Raw genomic sequence first — 19,676 nt, 5'->3', positions numbered from 1 at the left:
CACCTCAGTTCCCTGACCAACATAGGGATTCGATGGTATTCAATAACATTCCAACAATTCAGGATTCATCTTCTAACACAAGTGAAGTGATGCACACAATATGTCAAGCATAAAAATTCAGATTTTTTTTTATATAATTGCAACTACTCTCAATAATATAAAATTAATGTGTATGTGTGTTATGCTGGTTTACTGAAGAGATTAAGAACCATACATCATTCATAGGACAACATACAACAAGGATTAATGCAATCATGCATGCTACAAGGAAGGTTATACTAGAATCATATATGAGATGAACATGCCATACTAAATTCAAGCCCAATCATATTGAAGAATAAATAAACCACACTTAATAATTGTATGTAATTTGGGAGGACCTATCATGTAGGGTCTTGGCTAAGTTCTCTCTAGATTACTCAAGCACATCACCCTAACATTCATAATCATTAAATTTATACTAAAATTGGTGCTAGGCTACCTAAGAATAATAGTCCGCACCTACGGATCGTCAAGAGCTTGTGGAATCAATCTAGGGTTGCAAACTCGCGGGTCGATTCGTAGAGATCCTGAGTCAAATGAACTTGCATGCTAGAATACATGCAAGGCCTAGCTTAACACAATAGGTTTCTAAAGAAGAAGAGTGGTTACTTACCCAATCAATTGAAAATCGTGCTTGTAGTTATGGATATGGGGTTTCTTGAGAAAAGGGAAGAGAGGTTACAAGATTCTACCTCCCTTGGGCCCACCTTTCTCTCCCTTCTTCTCTCTCCTTTCTCTCTTCACTCTCTCCTCTCTTCTTGTTGCTGAAATTTTTGTGGGAGTGAGTGAGAGAGAGAGTCAAAAGGGTTTTATTTCCTGGATTTGGGCCAAATGGCCTTAAGTTCTAATAATCTCCCTACAATGGCCCTCTAGGGCCCCCTTTTGGCTTTGGGGCTGCCCTGTCACCCCTCTGGCCACCAAATTTGAAGTGTAGGTGTCTCATGGCCCGATGAGGGGCTGTGCAAAATTTGAAGGTAAACGGACGCGGGGTTTTATCGTACGGTTCCGATATTTAAATGGCCTTGTGGGTCCCATTCTGGCATTTGGGGTGGCTCTGATGGTCCCCTGGCCATGAAATTTATAGGATAGGTGCTCCATGGCCCGATGAAGGGCCGTGCAAAATTTGAGGGCAAACGGATGCGGGGTTTTATCGTACGGGTCCAATTTGCGATCAACGGTCACCGTTCCACGATCGGGGTTCAGATTTTGTGGACGTGTGTAGAAAAATGTTTTCGGCCTTCACCGTAAATTTAGAAGAGATCCGACGGCTGAAATGCCTAATATCTCAGTTTCATTAAAAGAGCCAGTGATTTAAATTCTAGCCTTTGAGCCAAGGCTGGGGTGAGTTGCGCTTGACAAGTGCTGTTAGGAAGGTGCGGATAATTAATTTCTAGGCGTCTGTTGAGTCTGCGGTCCATAATAGACCACAAGCCCAGTGAGGTCTACGCTTTTCCCAATTTTTAGATTTTTCTGACCCTCCTTGGCCGTTGCACGGCCCGCACAAGCTGTTGCCAAGTACAAACAGGCTATCTGGCTTAACGGCCCGCCCTTGGTCCGAACATAACCAGACTTGTCCACCTTAATGGGATAACCTAGGTTAATTTGTTGGTGGTACCCCTCACATGAGCGGTTTAATCGAGTGGTCCTACTACAAATCTCACGTGGACGCCTCAGAACATTGTTCTGGTTGAACCGGGTATTACAATCAGGTTGGTGCTTGTATAGCCTAAGCTTGAGATCAGACTTGACATATCCTGCTCGAGCTCAACCCAATGTCAGGTCGGTCGAGTTGAACCAGCCCAACTTTCAGCCCTAGCTCCACATCTAAAACGACACCACTCCCAGCGGTGGTGCGGCGGTGCGTTGATGCGTTGAGGACGAGGATTAGCTACTGATGGGTTGAGTAGCCAGACTCGCTACTGAATTGACGTCACCAAGTTCTGTGAGCCCCACCATGATGTATTTGTTGCATCCATGCCGTTCATCCATTCGGAGAGATTATTTTAAGGCATGAGCTAAAGAATGAGGCAGATCCAAGGTTTGAGTGGACCCCACCATAGAAAACAGTGGGGAGAGTGACGCCCATTGTTTTAACCTTCCTAAGGTCCACCATGATGTTTACTTGAGATCCAACGTGTTCATAAGTTAACATAGACATGAAAGAAGGGAAAACATAAATATCAGCTTGATCGAAAACTTTTGTGGCCCTTAGAAGTTTTCAACGGTGGGAGTCACTCTCCCACTGTTTTCTGTGGTGGGGTCCACTAGAGCTTTGTATCTAAATCATTCTTCGATCATGTCCTAAAATAATATCTCCAAATGGATGGACGGTGTGGATACAAAACATACCGAGTAGCTAATCCACTTCAGTAGCGAATCTCACTACTCAACCTGTCAGTAGCTAATCCGCCTCCATGTGTTGAGTGCTGTGGGGCCAACACGATGTATTTGTTTTACATCCACGCTGTGCATCTATTTTTTCCAATTCATTTTATGGCATAAACTTAAAAATGAATCTGAAGCGCAAGTAAATCACACCACAGAAGGAGCAATGTACATTTATGCCTATAATTTATATATTATCTTGGCATGGCCCACCAATATTTTAGAATGTTCTGAATCTCAATGCCTTCTCAGTCTCACTGGGGCACGCTTGATGAATGGTTCAGATGACATAACACTACATGGTGGACCCTCGCCAATGTCCCCCATTGTTTCCTTTGGTGTGGCTCAACTAAGGGCTGTTTGTTGAATTGGGAAAATATTCTGTGTTTAGTGGTGTTTGTTCATGCGTTGCTTAATGGTGATTGCACCCACAAAAAAAAATTTCTCTTTAAATTTCTTTATGCCCCACCATGATTTATGTGTTTGATCCACACCGTCCATCAACTTTTTCAAATCATTTAAGGTGTGAGCCAAAAAAAAGAGGCAGGTCCAAGGATTAATTGGACCACAAGGTAGGGATTGAACATCCACCATTAAAAACTTCCTGGGAGCTGGAGAAGTTTCGGATCAAGCTGATATTTGTGTTTTCACTTCATCCACGTCTACATGACCTAATGAATAGGTTGGATGGTAAAAAAAACATCACAGTGGCCCTTAGAAAGATTTCAATGGTGGATGTCATTATCACTGCAGCATCCTTTGGTGTGGTTCACTGGAGCTGTGCACCTGCTTCATCTTCAGAATTAGAAATTAAAATAATATGAGAAAAATGATGAATGGCTTAGATAAAACACTTACATCATGGTGAGCTCCACAGAGCCTTGCCTAGACGGTAGGAGGTTCGAAGCGGATGGTGGGGATGGGATTGGGAAGTGGATTGGCTGGTGTACTGACGACAGCAAGTTTTGTGGGTCCCATCATGATGTATTTGTTATATCCAAACTGTCAATCCTTTTTGCAAGCTCGTCTTAAGGCTTGAGCTGAAAAATAAGACAGATCTAAAGATAAACTGGACCACACTGCAAAAAGCAGTGGGGGGATTGAACGTCTACCATTGAAATCCTTTTGGGGTTACAAAAGTTTCGGATCGATATGATTTTTTTCCCTCTTCATACAGATATTTTTGACCTTATGAATAGATTAGATGGAAAATAAACGTTATAGTGGGCCCTGCGAATTTTTTAATAGTGAAAATCATTATCCCGTTGCTATTTTTGGTGTGGTCCATTTGAGTTTTGGATATGATTCATTTTTTGGATAATGCTCTAAAATGATCTCAAAATTTTGATGAATGATGTGGATATAATAAATACATTATTGTAGGGCTCTTGTAACTTTGATCTCCTTTGAACCATTCGTGCAACTCGGACCTGGCGTCGGCGCTCGTCTTCGCACCACACTTATCTACACTAGCTATATATCTAGTGTGTGGTACGGAGACGGATGGGCTACTCTCCATGGGGAACGGATTGGCTACTCCCCCTGCCACTGGTCGGTGCTCTGTAGGCCCCACCATGATGTATGTGTTTCATCCATGCCGTCCATCTATTTTTCCCGTGGCGTAGTCCAACTGAGATTTATATTCCTCTAGTTTTTAAGGTCAAGCCCTAAAATGATCTTTAAACATGGATGAACGGAATGGATGAAACACATACATCATGGTGGGGCCCACAGAGTACCCACCACCAGCCACCGGGCTGATGGCAGGGAGTAGCCCATCCGTTTCCCCTGCCACCCGCCTATGGCTGATGGTCGGTGCTCTGTGGCCCCCACCATGATGTTTGTGTTTCATCCATGTTGTCCATCTATTTTTCCAGATCATTTTATAATATGATACTAAAAATGAGGTATATCCCAATCTCAAGTGGACCACATCACAGGAAACAGTGTTGAATGAGCGTAGACCATTAAAAACCTTTTGGGGGCTATAAAAGTTTTGGATCAAGCTGATCTTTGTTTATTCCCTTCATTTGGGTCTGTATGACCTAATCTAAATATTGGATGTCAAATAAACAGTACAGTGGGCGTTAGGAGGATTTTAATGGTGGATATCCAATCACTATTATTTTCCTGTGGTGTGGCCAACTGAGATTTATATTCCTCTAGTTTTTGGGATCAAGCCTTCAAATGATCTTTAAACATGGATGAACGGAATGGATGAAACACATACATCATGGTGGGGCCCACAGAGCACCGACCACTAGCCACCTGGCTTGTGGCAGAGGGAGTAGCCAATCCGTTCCCCGCCGCGGAAGCGGGCACGTCGCGGGAAGTTCCTAAACTTAGGTGGGGCCTATCGTGATGTTTGTGAGAAATCCACCCGGTCCATCCGTTTTTTGAGATCATTTTAGAACTTGAGACCAAAATTGAATAGGATCCAAGACTCAAGTGGGCCGCACTAAAGGGAAAATGTGTGTATGGAAATTCCTGCCGTTGAAACATTCCTGGTGTTGAAAGTGATGTTTATTTGCCATCTATACCGTTTATAACGTCATTTATATTGGGATGAAATGATAAAACAAATATTATCCAGATTCAAAGCTTCTGTGGCCACACAAATATTTCAACCGTTGATGTTCAATACTTACTTTTTTGGCCCACCTGAGTATTGGATACGGATCATTTTTGGCCTTATGTCCTAAAGTGAGATCACAAAACGGATGAATGGAGTGAATTTTTAAAAAATATCACTTCGGACCCACCTAAGCTCCCAGCGCAGGAACTTTCGTAGGGAACCCCCGTCCCACGGAAGCGGATTGGCGGGCGTACCTCACACCAGCCATATGGCGGCTGTATTGACATCAGCAAGTTCCGTGGGTGTGATCACGTGGTATGTTATATCCAAACTATTCATTCATTTGGCTAGCTCGTCTTAAGGCTATAGGTCATACATGCCCAGATAAAATGAAAAAACAAAAATCAGTTTGATTCAAAACTTTTATGGCCCCAGAAGTTTTTCAATGGACAAAGCTCATTTTTTCGGTGTGGTATACCAGCCCATGGATGCGGATTCCATGGGAAACCTATATGGGACCTACCCTAACTTTTGTGAGAAATCTACCTTGTCTATCCATTTTGTGAACTCATTTTAGAACATTAGGCCAGAAAATGAAGTATATAGGACGTTTGAATGGACCACACCCACAAGAAACAGTTGAATTGAATATCTACAGTTGAAAATTTTCTTGTGGGCCAAAGAAGTTTTGGAGCAAGCCTATATTTTTGTTTTCCTTTCATCCATGTCCTTATGATATAATGAACAGGTTGGATGACAAATAAATATCACTGTGGGGCCTAGAAAGGTTTCAACAGTGGATATTTTAATTTTCTGTTAAGTACTTTATAGTTTATTTAAATTAAATAGAATAATTTTATTTTCATTTAATAAAAAATAATTTCTTTATAATGTAAAACATTCCCAAACAGAAGATAGGGGCAAATGTGTCAAATTAACATATTTCAAATGTTTAAGATGCTTGTTAACAAACAGTTTGTTTCAAATTCAATACTTAATTTTTAGACTTTGGCCTTAATTATCAAGCAAGTTTTTTTTACTTCAGATTTTAGATACAGGCTTCAGATTTAAGATTCGGTCTTTAGACTTCAGATTTAATGGGGCCTTAGAGTCATGCATGTCCCCATTGCATTTGGTGGATGGTTTGTTCACCTGATAGGTAATACTTCAGTACAGTGTTGTACTACCACCGTGTGAGGCGCCTAGATATCAATTGCCTTTTAATATTGTCGGATGACAAATGCCCCACTCAACATGTACACTCAGTCATCACTTCAGTAGAACATCTGAGCCGTTAAAAGGGTGGACCACACATGAAGATTAGATTGAGCAAAAATTGAAACAACCCACTGGTCAGGTGGGCCATGTACATACAGCTATAGATTAATTACAACGTTGTAACCCGCCTGATGAATGGACCATCCTGGATTTAGTATTACAAGTCATTGATCTTTTCTAGAAAACTCAAGTGCGGGTGTATAAACCTCCACCATGCTATTTTATCATCCCTTTAATTTTCCTGCTCGCCAGTGGTACTTATAAAAAGTTGAGCACAAACGCCACACGTATGTTAGTACTGTTGTGAAGTGGCACACGTGCAAGATCCAAGATATCCACAAGGTGGACCCCACCATGTGCATGCCCTGCCCTATTGTCTTGCTAAAATTTAACTGGACTAGTGTACCTGGCAATAGAGATGTTTGATATTTGTGTGGTCCATTGCAGATGGAGCATAACCCAAAACTCCACTAATCGAGTTCCTAACCAACCAATCGGGATTGATCAAATGGACGATTATAAATAAAATGGGGTCAGCAGTCCAAATTCACTAAGCAAAATCAGTTGGGTGGGCTTATTTTTATTACTCCTGAAGTTTGGGCTAAGCTCCATCCACGGTGGGATTCAATTTGAATGGCCCTGATTGCAGCAAATGTATGCTATATGTACAGTGGACATGCACTACTTGAAAAATGGCTGTAACTATCACTGCAGCTAAGCAATGAGTGCATTGATCAAGAAAAACTGTTTCACATAATACAAGGCAAATTAACCCACGACACTGCCCAATTTATGCTGAGGGGGCAAAATGCTTTATTTCAAAAAATAAAAATAACAATAAAAATCCTACCTGAATTTCAGACATCGATGAGGCAATCCTTTCTTCCGAGGAATCGATTGGTCGAATCCGCAGGTCAGAATCATGCGCATCACAACCTGTAGAATGTTACACAAACTTGGCAACTTTCTGGCCAATGGATTGGAGCAGACTACTGCCTATAGCAAGAGCCTGGTTCGTCAGGGGCGACTCGACCAGGTCCGGCCAATGGGGCAGCAGCAACACCTCTTTGATTCAGCAGACACCTGAAGTGAGCCAACCTTCCTGTAACCTTCTTTGGATCCTTAGCCAGCTTCTCAAAGGGCGTCCACAAACGTTCTTTGTAGCCAAAGAGAAGACACAGAAGCACATGCATACAGTAAATGAATGCTCAGTGCAGGGGACAGTCAACAGACTACAAACGAATGCTATATGCGTTTTTACCAGACCCACTCCACTACTGGAAATTCGCCAAATGATTTTCAACTCAGACGCTGGTGTAATCTGTCGAAAACCTTATGGAAATGGGCAATGAGGCACACGGATTAACAACTTAATATAGTTTTTTTTTTTGGGGGGCAGATTAGGCTTTGTTGAAAGCTAATACATCAAAGCAATTGTTGCAGGTTCATATTACTCAAGAATCGAGTGCAGTCATTCATTTTAGTTAGCTAGCATACAGTTGGATTTTAAGAAATTCATCTCTCTCTCAAGAATCACATTGAGAAAGAAGGAAAAAGGTTCTTCCAAAAATAAACATGGTAAAAGTGATTCATGAATTCCATTGAGTAATGGTGGTTTCAGCTAGGGATGCAACTTGGGTGGGTTGGGTCGGGTTGAGGGTCAACCTGAGCCCGACCTGACCTCAAGAGGATGCAACCCACAACCCAACCTGGACCAAATTCCAACATGCAGTTCCCAACCTGAAGTCCTCTATACTGAACTCTAAACCTAACTGATCCAACCTGACCCATATACATGTGATTGTTCCCAATGGAAGTACCGAACCTAACCTGGCCCAAATTTGCTCAACCTGAACCCAACCTGATTTCAATTTGGGTTGGAGTTTTCCAACCCTATTCCAAGCCAAGGACCCCGACAACCTGACCTGAACTCAGGTTGGGTCAGTCAGGTTTGGATTGACCCAAATCCAAGTTCCAGCCCTAGTTCCGGCTAAAGAAAAGAGACCATGGTTAGTAGTAAGTCTATACTATTGGCTGAAACAGCTACGGGCTGACTCAAATCATAGATGTCCCATCATTTTCAGGGTTGGAATACAAGATTGCAGCCCAAATGTTCAGAAGACTACCGATCTTTCCACTCAAAGAAACTCCAAAACAATTGCCGGTTTTAGTTGACCTTAATAAATGTTTTTCTCAAAGATAAAAAGAGAATTAATATCAGAGTAATCAAGTATGCCACCTAGCAGAGATTTTGCAAAACCTGTCACTATGCACAAGAGACAACTTTTCTCAAGAAGAACAAGAAAATGAAGGGGAAAAGGATTGAAGCTCGACAAAGGTACCCAATTATTGCAAGGGTAAGTTGAAGTTTTTCAAAACCACAATGAACTCCACTGGTTTTGGACAAGTTTCAAATACCAAATGTTGATTCAGCAGGTTGCTGAGATTTCAAATAGTTGCAGTATGCCACAAGAGTTGTTTAACTGCTTTTTCTGAAGAATTTAGTGTGCTTCTGGAAACGAGAATATCTCAGTTATTTTACCAGACAAATTACGGAAATTTTCCTAAGAGTTCCATATACATGCACAAATTAATGATAAATAAAAATGAAATGGATGGTGAGTGCTGTATGGCTATCAAGACATATGGCCGGCATAATTACTGGGACCCAAATAGTGTTGGCTCGCTCGGCCAACCCTCATTAAAAAGAAAAAAGAAAAAAGAAAAAAGAAATAATTATTACCTGCAGCTGCTGCAGCACGTGGCCAAATGGTTTGCTCAATATCTGATCCATCAATGTGCTCGCCCCACATGCATACCTCACCCCCAATGACTAGTTTCTGCTGTTTCGGGTTTGTGATGTTTGTGAGTGGCTCGTTCATGTAAAATTGCTGCCATGAGGTATCCAAGTAGTGCAAATACCACTTGTCCTGGTTGCTGACAATGCACCTCAGCCCTGCAGCAACCACTTTCTGAGCAACACCTCCACCGAGCCTATCATCAAAATCGGTCTAGTAAAGATCAATCTGCAGCCCAAAGACTGATCATTGAAAGAAAGAGAATTAAACAGAGATATAATAAACAACTCATCTATTGTATCTTTATTTCAACGGTTTTCATAAGCAACTCCACCACTGTAGGAGATCAGTCAACAGTCATCAAGGGCTTTATGTATTTTAGTCCATATTGAGTAAATGGACTAAAAATCTGTTAATATCTCTATGGCTTGATAACATTTTGTTCCTTTTCAATTTATGTTTCACTATTCTTCATTTTCTTATCTTGTTGAAGATGTTTTGCCATAGATAACTAAACCCAAAATTTGCTTGGTTAATTACCAAAGGAATGGAATGACCTTTTGCATTTCAGTAGCTTGTGTTCTCTGATTGAATGCTATATACCTTTTAACTGCAGCATGCATGCATACACGCACAAAGGCTAAAAGAAGAAAAGGCACATATGAATAGACATCTCATTGAGCATGTCAGAGGAAGTACCAGTTGTGCACCACTGTTTTTGGGCTTAATTTGCTGCCGAAGTTGTTGAATGTCTCCTCCCTGTTCACCTCACAAAGCATATACATGAGTGATATCTGAAAAAAAGAAGAAGAAAGAAGGATAGTACTGAAGCAAAACATGCATTAGGGCGAGCGAGGGCACATACCAGTTGACAATTTCATACCCATGGGACAATGCTATTTTCTGTGCTCTCAAGACAAAGTATTCATAAGCTTGAGATCCGTTCAGTCCTTGTTTATTTAACCTGCACATTAGAAAGTCGTTTAGTCTCTAAGGATTAAAAATTTAATAAAACTAAATGTGAATAAAGAGAGAGATACAGAATGGACAAATTGAGACACCTAGAGAGCATGGCCTATCGAAAGGAAAAGATGCTAGACAAGAAAAGATGGTGAAGATACAACAAGACTAAAATATTTATAGACACGCATGGACAAAATGAGATAACTACCCCTGCTTCCTGCTACTTCTGGTAACCTATGATAACCAGATCCTTGAAAAAAACATAGTATCAAAGTTTAAAACTCTTGAGTACTCAGGTTAAGATAAGAGATGCCTCTTCCCTCATACTTGGATCTACTGTGGTTTTCAACTCAATACCTACTAAATATGTACAAAGCGGGGACACCCAGATCCATAGCTGAAGTGGTAGACTGAGTGAAAGATACCTCGTTTCAACACTGAGGTCTTGGCATCGATTCCCTAGTGGGGGTGGCTAATAGTGAAGTGTGATCTGACAGTGGGTGTACTAACAAGCTAACAATAAAAAAAAATTTAAAAAAATAAATGTACAAAGTGGGGCAAGCAAAGGGAGTATCTATGATTCTCTTAAGCCTTGTCATCTAATTAGTGATGCGCATGAATGGATTATTAAAGCATGTCCTTTCCACTTTTGATCCAGTGGCGGTACATTTGTGTGCAACATTCACCAGTCAAACTGCCCCTTGATGACTCTGCCTTGCTCGCTCGTCCTTTGGGGCATGCAAGCAATATTGGGATGGGGAGTCGATACTAGGTGGGACCATGTAGGACGTGAATGGTGTAGACTCTACCATGGCTGGTTGCAAGAACCTAGGTAAAAGACGAAGGTTGGTGGAAAACCAATTTAAAACTTCTGAAAAATCTACCATTTAAAAGCCAACCCAAATTTAGGGCCATCAACAGGGCATGTTTGGGTCAGGTATTACCATACCTGTATCTGAACCCAGCTAAGGGGCCTATGTTTGGATCCCGTCAAGCTTGGGTCTGGATACCATATTTGGGTTACTGGATCTGAGCCCAATCAGTCTTGGGTGCCAGTTGGGGACCCATTGGGATGGGTGGGGGAGTGCCAGTGTTTAGTTCAGTCTGACTGGAATCTATTCACATCGGGTCTTGGAGAAAGATTGTGTGAGAGAGAGCCCCATGGTGGGACCAACCCATTGGACAAGTGAATGTTACACACAGGAACTTATCCACTGGTTGGACGATAACTTATCATCCAGTCAGTTGGAGATGAGCATCTCTCTCTCTCTCTCTCTCTCTCTCTCACACACACACACACACACACACACACACACATGAGAAGGTCTCAAGTCCAACCAGTTGGACCATAGGTTATGGTCCACCCAGTGAATAACTTCTAACTTACTAAATCCAACCCATTCAATAGATTGGCCCCACCATGAGGAACACTTCATGCAAAAATCAGCCCCAGCTACTGCTCATGTGGACCACACTTGCATTTTGCTATTTATCAATGGTTATACACTGTTTTCTATGGTGTGGTTCACTCACGTCATGATTGGATAGGGCTGATTTTTGCATTAGGTGATCTTCGTGGTGGGGCCAACCTATTAGGAGGATTGGACGCCACAAGCACTTAACAGGTTGGAATTAATCTAGTGGGTGAACTGTAAACTGCGGTCCAACCAGTTAGACAACCTGAGTTTATCCAAGTGGGACACACAACGGGTGGGCTGGATGTCTAAACTGCATCTCACTGGATCCTATATACAATCAGGAAGGTTTCAATGGGTGGGCATCCACTCTCGACTATTGTTTGTGGTGTGGCCCACCTAAGTCATGGATTGGCCTGATTTTTTGGCCCTTGTCTCACCACAGAAGGGTGCATCTGATTAATGAGATGGATGTCCATCACATATCATGGTGGGGCCCACAGCTCGACCTCATGGGAAGCTCCCATGAGGTCAACCCCATAGTACCATTTCCCACACACCACACACACACACACCAAAACACACACACACACACAACAGGACCTGATTTGGTAACCAACCCAACCCAATTTCTAAACATCCCCAATGTTAGGTTCCAGATTTTCCTAGATCAGGTCCAGTATCTGTGGACACTAGACAACCCCACTCAAATTGCTAGGAGAACAGCTAAGTCGAAGAAGTGAATCATGCCATTGGGCTGTAATCCAACGTGCAATATTGTTAAGGAAATGTTTAAACACAATTGTAATTGTTAGTTGTAACCAATCCTTGTTGCACCCATATCTTGAGATTTTTTATTTAGAGGATCTGACGTGTTTCATCCTTGCTGTACTTGATATATGTACCCATATGTAACTTTGATGTACGTCAGGTTCATCCACTCAAACATTTCAAACATGTTTAATCACTTAGGTGTTCAAAAAATCACTTAGGTGTTCTACTGTTGTTTTTAACAACCTAGAAAAGTAGCAGATGAATAATTTCACACTTGTAGATATGATATTTCTGAAAATTTAAGAGTGTCAAAGGCATGGGTCACAGAGATTTTTACCATTTCTTTACATGAGGAGTTACCATCCAGCAACCTGAAATCCATAACTTGAATGATTAAGTATTGGCAAATTTTGATTATACAGCTTTAGTCATTCCTACCCAAAAAGTATTCCAGGCAGAAGGAAAACAGTTTAAACAGTCTAGCAAATTCTCTTGTTGAATCATGAGTTCAGCACTATCACTCAAAACATAATACTCATTGATCATAAAAGAAGCTAACAGAGAAGCACGTTTGGTGAACCTGTTTATTGAAATAAACAATACAACATACGAAGATTAATAAAGTTCTCTCCCTCTCCACTCAAATATTGTTGTGGGTGTACTCTTGTCCATTTCTTTGTGATCTAGGTGTCAAGATCTCATTGATAACCAAGTTGCACCATTTTACTTTACATCATCTCCTAATGGCTTCGAAAGGGATGAAATAGGAAGAGTTTGCACAGGTAACCAAATTGATCCGCGTACTAAAAAGGTGAGTAGATCAACCATGCATACAACAGGAAATCTCACTAATTACAAGGGAGAACTCCAGCATGGAGGAAATCTAGAGACCCAAGTTGGAGCACGTGGACATATAGTGAAAGGTCTCCATCAAATTCCTAATCAACAATGGGTGACCCTGGTTTGTGAAGACACCAATGATCAAATCCTTCGATTGTTGTAACATAACAAAGAGCCCAAAATTAAGGTAAAAATTATGCAATTCCATGGTTAGTTGCTTGTTAACGACTTCATCAATTGGCTAAGCAAGGCAGAAAAGGTGTTCGAATACAAGGAAATTGTAGAAAATTGAAAGGTTAAGTCAATAGCTTTGAAGTTTTCCCTGTTAGATTTGTTGTCAAGTGGATGGCCCATTTGAAGAATTTCAGCTCAGATGCGTACTACAATGCCACTTCTTAAAGACAGTTTACAACTCCAATGGTGCAAAAGAGCGCTTGCATATTGTTCCTGGGATTCAACTAAGTCCATACCCTCATTGAGTCTGTATCTGGTCCTAATACCAGAATAGTGTCTATCGTTGATTTGCACTACCAAGAAGGTAGACTATTGTCTTTTTAACCATACTCAAGATCAAGAGGAGCTCAAAGAAGGAAGAATGAGAAGAGAAGGTAGGCATTCTAATATTTAAGTGTGACTTTTTCTCAAGTGTTGTTAGAGAAGTTTGATATCAATGAAGTTCTCTCCCTCTCTACTCAAATATTGTTAAGGATGTACTCTTATCCATTTCTTTCATGTCAAGATCTCATTTACTCGATAACCAGGTTGCACCAGCCATGCTAATTACTAACATGGAAGAAACTCCCAACAAACAAAGCCGAATTCCCCTTAAGCCAAAATGTCACCAATAGAGTTGTACACGAACCGAGTTAGCTCAGTTAACTTGCTCAACTCGACTCGAAAAAGCTTGATTCAACTCGGTTTGAAATTGAGTTCGAGCCGAGTCGAGCTGATTTTTTGAGCTCGAAAAAATTTCGAGCCGAGTTCGAGCTTGCCCGAGCTTGACTCAACTCAGATCGACCCTTAACTCGAATTGACTCGTATTGAATCTGCTTGGTGACTCGGTTATTTTGATATTCATGTTGCTCGCCAAGTGTTTGATGAAATGACTCAATGAAGTGCTATTTCGGGTGCATACATTCTCGGTGAGATCGGCTAGTGGCGAGGGAGGAATGGATACAAAACAAATCACTAGAAAAAAACAACTTCACATTATAAAAGTGACCTCAAATCATGATTTTGATGTTGCCCGTACAGTGTTTGATGAAATACCTGTATATTGCTGTTACTGTTTTGCATTCTGTGAAAAATTGAAGGTGCACTATATGTGTTTGAGAAAAGGTTGCATAGGCTTGAACTCGACTCGAATTTGGCTCAAACTGGCCCGAGCTATTGACCAAACCTAGTTACTGGTCGAGTTGAGCCGAGCCGTGCCAAGCTAGACTCGGTTCGACTCGTGTACAACTCTAATCACCAATCACTTTTGGCTTCCCTAAAAAAATGACATAATGAGACATCCAAATCCTCCAAAAATAAATAAATAAATAAAAATAATCAATAATCTCATTGATCATGACAAAGAAAAGGACATCTCCATGGAATGGACGAGCCATAGTTTGAAGTCCACCTAATCACATCACAATAAGGTGTTCTGACAAAGATTAACAACACTATTGGATATGGCACTTGCAATGCATGTGGAAAGAGAGGGAATGGTTTGCAAGATGTAGGAGAAGGGTAGAGAGGTTGTGGTTTCTATGTATAGCCATATTGTAATATTTTAATTTACTTTTCTTCCATGTATAATGAGATTCATAGGTTGCATATCTCTATAAATAAGACCTTTTGGGGCTAGATCAATACAACCAAAAACTAAAAGGAGAATTCTCCAAAATTTTGTATTTCATATGTTATCGTGGTATCAAAGCAACACATTTGAGCCATCGATCCTTCAATCCTCTACCATTGTGGTCCTCATCGTAGTCACTAATCCAATTATCGCTCATGGTTGTGCCCGCATTGCTCCTGTCTTGTCATAGCAACGTCAAAACCCTACCACCTGTCGCACACACCTCTACAAACCCCATCTTCAAGTTCCCGATTATAGTTGTCGCAAACCCAACCCCTACGCCCAATCGAGTGTAACCCAACCTCCTGCTATCTCCACTAATCTCCTCTCGCCGCTGCCATCTCTACCGATCTTCCTCAGATCCCAAACCTCTGTAACTATCTGCCCCAAATTGATTCCTGCCATCTCCTCTATCATGGCTCTGTTAGCGTGCTCGTCATCAACACCCATCCAAACCCCATCTGTCTTCCCCATTCTAGAAATCCGGCCCATTGTCGACCAAAGACTCGATTCGTCTCTGTTATCATCATCTCCGACTGCTTCTGGTATATCTTCGGATGCTTCCTTCTCGTGGCTGCATCCTCGACCTTTGCCATTGTTGACTAGCATCACTGGCACTATCGTTGCTCATCTCTGCTATGGACGCCATTGCTGGTACGGTTTTGTCAAGAACGCCTTTGCCATTACTATCAACGCTGTTGCTGCCATTGTTGCTCGTCTCTACGTTTGCCATTGCTACCGTCGATCGCCAATTGTTACCACAGGTTGTCGTAACCCTTCCATTTCAGATCTTTCTTGTAACCCCTCTGTGTTCATGATTCGTTGAAGATTTGTTGCTGCCATCAACAACATCAACGCCATCAACAACACCAGTGCCATTCAACCCCAAACAACTGCCGTCGTTTGAGATTTATCGACCTACTGTTGTCATTCATATTAGATTAGATCTCTGTTGATTAAAACAGACCTGGTTGCAGATCGTGACCCACCTTTGAAGATTCGTTGTCCATTGCAGATTACAGTGTGCGTTTGGAGCATATTAGTGCCACCCACATACTGTCTTACTAGGTTGATAATTGCAACCGTCTATTTCGGGCCCCTAAAATTGCATCCAGGTGAATGCATCTGACCTATCTGATTGCTCTCTGTCAGCAAGCTACACGCATATCTGTCTGCTGCTCGGGTACGTCAAGCACATATCTTTCCATTTTCCTCGATTGTTTGGTGTTATTTGTATTTATTGACTTATATCATCGATCGAGAGTTTTTGTTTCGTTGTACCTTTGATGGCAAAAATTATGGACTTTGGTCCATTCACATTAAGAACTTTCTTCAAGGGTGTGGATTGTGGGGTATAGTTGATGGTACAAATCCTATTCCTACAACGAACCAGCTAAAGGTAATGGCTAATTGGAAAATGAAGAACGGAAAGATAGTCACATGGATATTAGATTCAGTTGATAAGACAATTGTTGTGGGCCCAACTCCTCATCGAACTGCGAAGGCAATGTGGGATCATTTAAAAATGATCTATCAGTAGAGTAATGATGCTCGGTTATATAGGCTAATGCAAGAATTGGCTCAAATCACCCAAGGTGATCAGACCGTTCAAGAATTCTATAATGCTATCGTGGCCATTTGGACCGAGATGTCGATGAAGGCACCCGTGTTCGTCAATTTCTTATGAAACTAGGCCCTGAGTTTGAGCATTGTCGAGCCGCGTTACTCAATCTAAGTCTACTTCCTACACTTAGTGTTATGATATCTAATTGGTTGGCAGAAGAGCAACATCTCATAGCACTTTCGAGCCCGCCCCAGCTTGCTGGCACCTCAGATACAATCCTTTTGGCATATTCCTTTACACCAGGAAAATAGGACATGTCTCGCGTCTAATGCAATTGGTGTAAGAAGTTCGGTCATCTCACAACGACCTGCAAAGATATTCCTTTTTGTACATATTGCAAGATTCATGGCCATAGTATCCATGAATGTCAAAAGAAGAAGCACAAGGATTGTTGAGGCACAAAAAATCAATTGCGCGCCCGCGCAATAAGTATGTGTTGGGCAGCCGTGCAACGGGAATATGTTGCACGACCGCGTAATTGAATAAAAAAAGACATGAAAAAGGGTTATGTTGCTATGGGGTAAGGAAGCAGGACAAGATGGGAAGATTAGTGGCGCGACCGCGCAATATGCATCTCGCGTAACATGTATGAATTGTGCGACTACAAAATAGAGAAGTGTTGTGCACCCACACAACAAGGTTGTGTTATGTACATTTGGTGATTCCTGCGTGCGGCTTCCTATAAATACCCCATTACCCTTCTCATTTGGAGACTTGGGGCATTTGAGAGTTCCCAGAGTAGAAGAATCACAGAAGTCAGGTATCGAGAAGCCCGCAGGTGGAAGGAAGAGAATAGAGAATGAGCCTGTTATGTGACCACGCAACAGTTGTTGTGCGCAATTTGTTCATGATAGCCGCACAAGCAAGCCTATGGGTTTTCAATTCAAGACTTTTAGTTTGTGTATCAGCGTGAAACACGGGTTTTAAACCCGTGCAACTCTTTTGTCATTTCGATGGGCACTTTACAAGGCTGAAATGCTGCTGGAATTGCTGTTTTCAATTATTATTTAAAGTTTTACAATTGACTGTAATTTGTTTTACAATCAAGGGCAGTGTAAGGAATGTAATAAGAATCCATATTAATGAAATGATTGATCATGAGTATTCTTTCATCTAAATTTCCTCATTATTTTAGAACATAAGATATTCCAATCCCTGAAACACGTTTTTTTTTTTTTAAAAAAAAAAAAAAATCAAAATAAGGATAGAGGAAAATCTTATTTAACTGCATATGAGGACTCGTCTGCTACTGCTTTGTCTACTCCCCCTACTGGTGGACCTCTCTCTCAAGAGATGATCTAGCAGATCATACAAGCATTGTCTGTTGCTGGACTGTCAGGTAAGGCTTATAGGCCTTCTTGGTAATTTGATTCTAGTGCATCCAACCACATGACAGGTACTGTCTCCTATCTTCACAATGTTCAACCATACAAAGATAATTGAGCCATCTCTACTGCTAATGGAGCAAAGTTACATATTTCTTTTGTTGGGTCGTTATCATTTTCTCCTTCTCCACATCATATATTTACTCTGACTGATGTCTTTCATGTCCTCCGTTTGTCTGTTAATCTTATCCCTGTGGTTTAGCTTGTACAAAACCATTGCTTAGTAATCTTTCTTCTCGATTGTTGTTTTGTGCAGGATCTGGCAACATGGAAAGTAGTTGGGACGAGTAGGAGAGAAGGACGGCTCTTCTTGCTTGATCTTGACAGCTCAGTTACTCCGTTTTCTTGTTTCTTTCTCCTTCTTCTACTGAGATTAGTAATGCTAATAAAATGTGGAAACTCTGGCATTGTCATCTTGGGCATCCGCATTCATCTGGGTTATCATACTTACTTCTAGTATTTTAGAACAATTGAAAGTTAATAAAACTTCTATTGATTTCTCTTGCCCTTCATGTTTTTTATTTAAAAGTAAAAATTTGCATTTTTCTCTTCGTACTCCTCGATCCAAAGCTCCTTTCGAGCTTGTGCACTCTAATGTTTGGGGACCTTCTCCAATTCTATCAATGTCTGGCTTGAGACATTATGTGATATTTATCAATGACTTCTTAAGATATACATGGATATATTTCTTGAACTCCAAGTCATAAGTTTTCGCAACCTTTAAACGGTTCTACATGATGGTTGCAACCCAATTTGAGAAAAAGATTAAGGCCCTACGTTCATAATGTCTTTCCGTATTTTGTTTTATTTAGTTCCCTTTCTTTTTACTCTTTGTTTCATATCTTTAGTTGTGTTTGCTACGTTCATCTTTCTTCACAAGCACGTAATAAACTTTCTCCAAAATCTGTTCGTTGCGTGTTTCTTGGAATTGAAGAGACTTGGAAAGGTTACCATTGCTATGATCCTATTGCTTGTTGTGTTCATGTGTCAAGGAATGTTATTTTCTTGGAAAATATTCCCTTTCATACTCCAATCTCACCCACTTCGGCTACCTCTTCTATTGATTCTAAAGGATTAACCCACTTTCCTGATATACCACCTGTGGTAAGTTTATCTCCTGATTCTTTGCAGGTCTGTCAACAAGCCGAGTTAAGAGTGCCTCCTACTCAGCTATTATAGATAGATTGTAATATCGTGGTTTCCATGTAGAGCCATATTGTAATATTTTGATTTACTTTTCTTCCATGTATAGTGAGATTAATAGGTTGTATATCTCTATAAATAAGACCTTTTGGGGCTACAAATAAAATAAATAAAATAAAATAAAACTAAAAGGAGAATTCTCCAAAATTATGTATTCCATATGTCATCACTAAGGAGTTCAATACTTCGGTAGAATGTTATATTTGATACTCTGACACTTGGAAATTTAACACGTGGACTGCATTAACACAATCAAACTGTCCAGGTCGTTAGACACACTTTAGATAGCTTATTGTTAAACATTCAGATTGATCTAATCGTCCTGACCTCTGGTCTATAAGCACTTGTTTCTTAAATTCACAATTAACTATTTTTATTGCACATGTAATATCACATCATACTAGTATCACATGTAAATGTCAAGGTATCCCTTTTATGGTAGATTGACTTCTGAGAGGTCAATAAGCAATTGCAGATTGACCGTCCCAGAAAATGGTTAAGTACAAGAAAGTAATTCCATTTTCTCGTGTAGTGAACAATTCTCCTAA

General features: G+C 40.9%; 1 protein-coding gene across 1 annotated transcript in view; it reads right to left on the bottom strand.

Moving 5' to 3' along the window:
- Positions 1-6,973: 6,973 nt before the first annotated feature.
- LOC131240266 (beta-hexosaminidase 3-like) overlaps positions 6,974-19,676 on the bottom strand; it is a 40,457-nt gene continuing 27,754 nt past the window's right edge. The window contains exons 11-15 of the mRNA XM_058238389.1: positions 12,568-12,601; positions 9,944-10,042; positions 9,778-9,837; positions 9,024-9,274; positions 6,974-7,436 (exon numbers count right to left, since the gene is read on the bottom strand). Coding sequence (XP_058094372.1) covers positions 7,270-7,436; positions 9,024-9,274; positions 9,778-9,837; positions 9,944-10,042; positions 12,568-12,601 — 611 coding nt within the window. The 3' untranslated portion in view covers positions 6,974-7,269. The remainder of the gene's footprint in view (positions 7,437-9,023; positions 9,275-9,777; positions 9,838-9,943; positions 10,043-12,567; positions 12,602-19,676) is intronic.

Source organism: Magnolia sinica, chromosome 3 (assembly GCF_029962835.1).
Source record: "Magnolia sinica isolate HGM2019 chromosome 3, MsV1, whole genome shotgun sequence".
NCBI lineage: Eukaryota > Viridiplantae > Streptophyta > Magnoliopsida > Magnoliales > Magnoliaceae > Magnolia > Magnolia sinica.
This window is presented reverse-complemented; position numbering and strand designations above follow the sequence as displayed.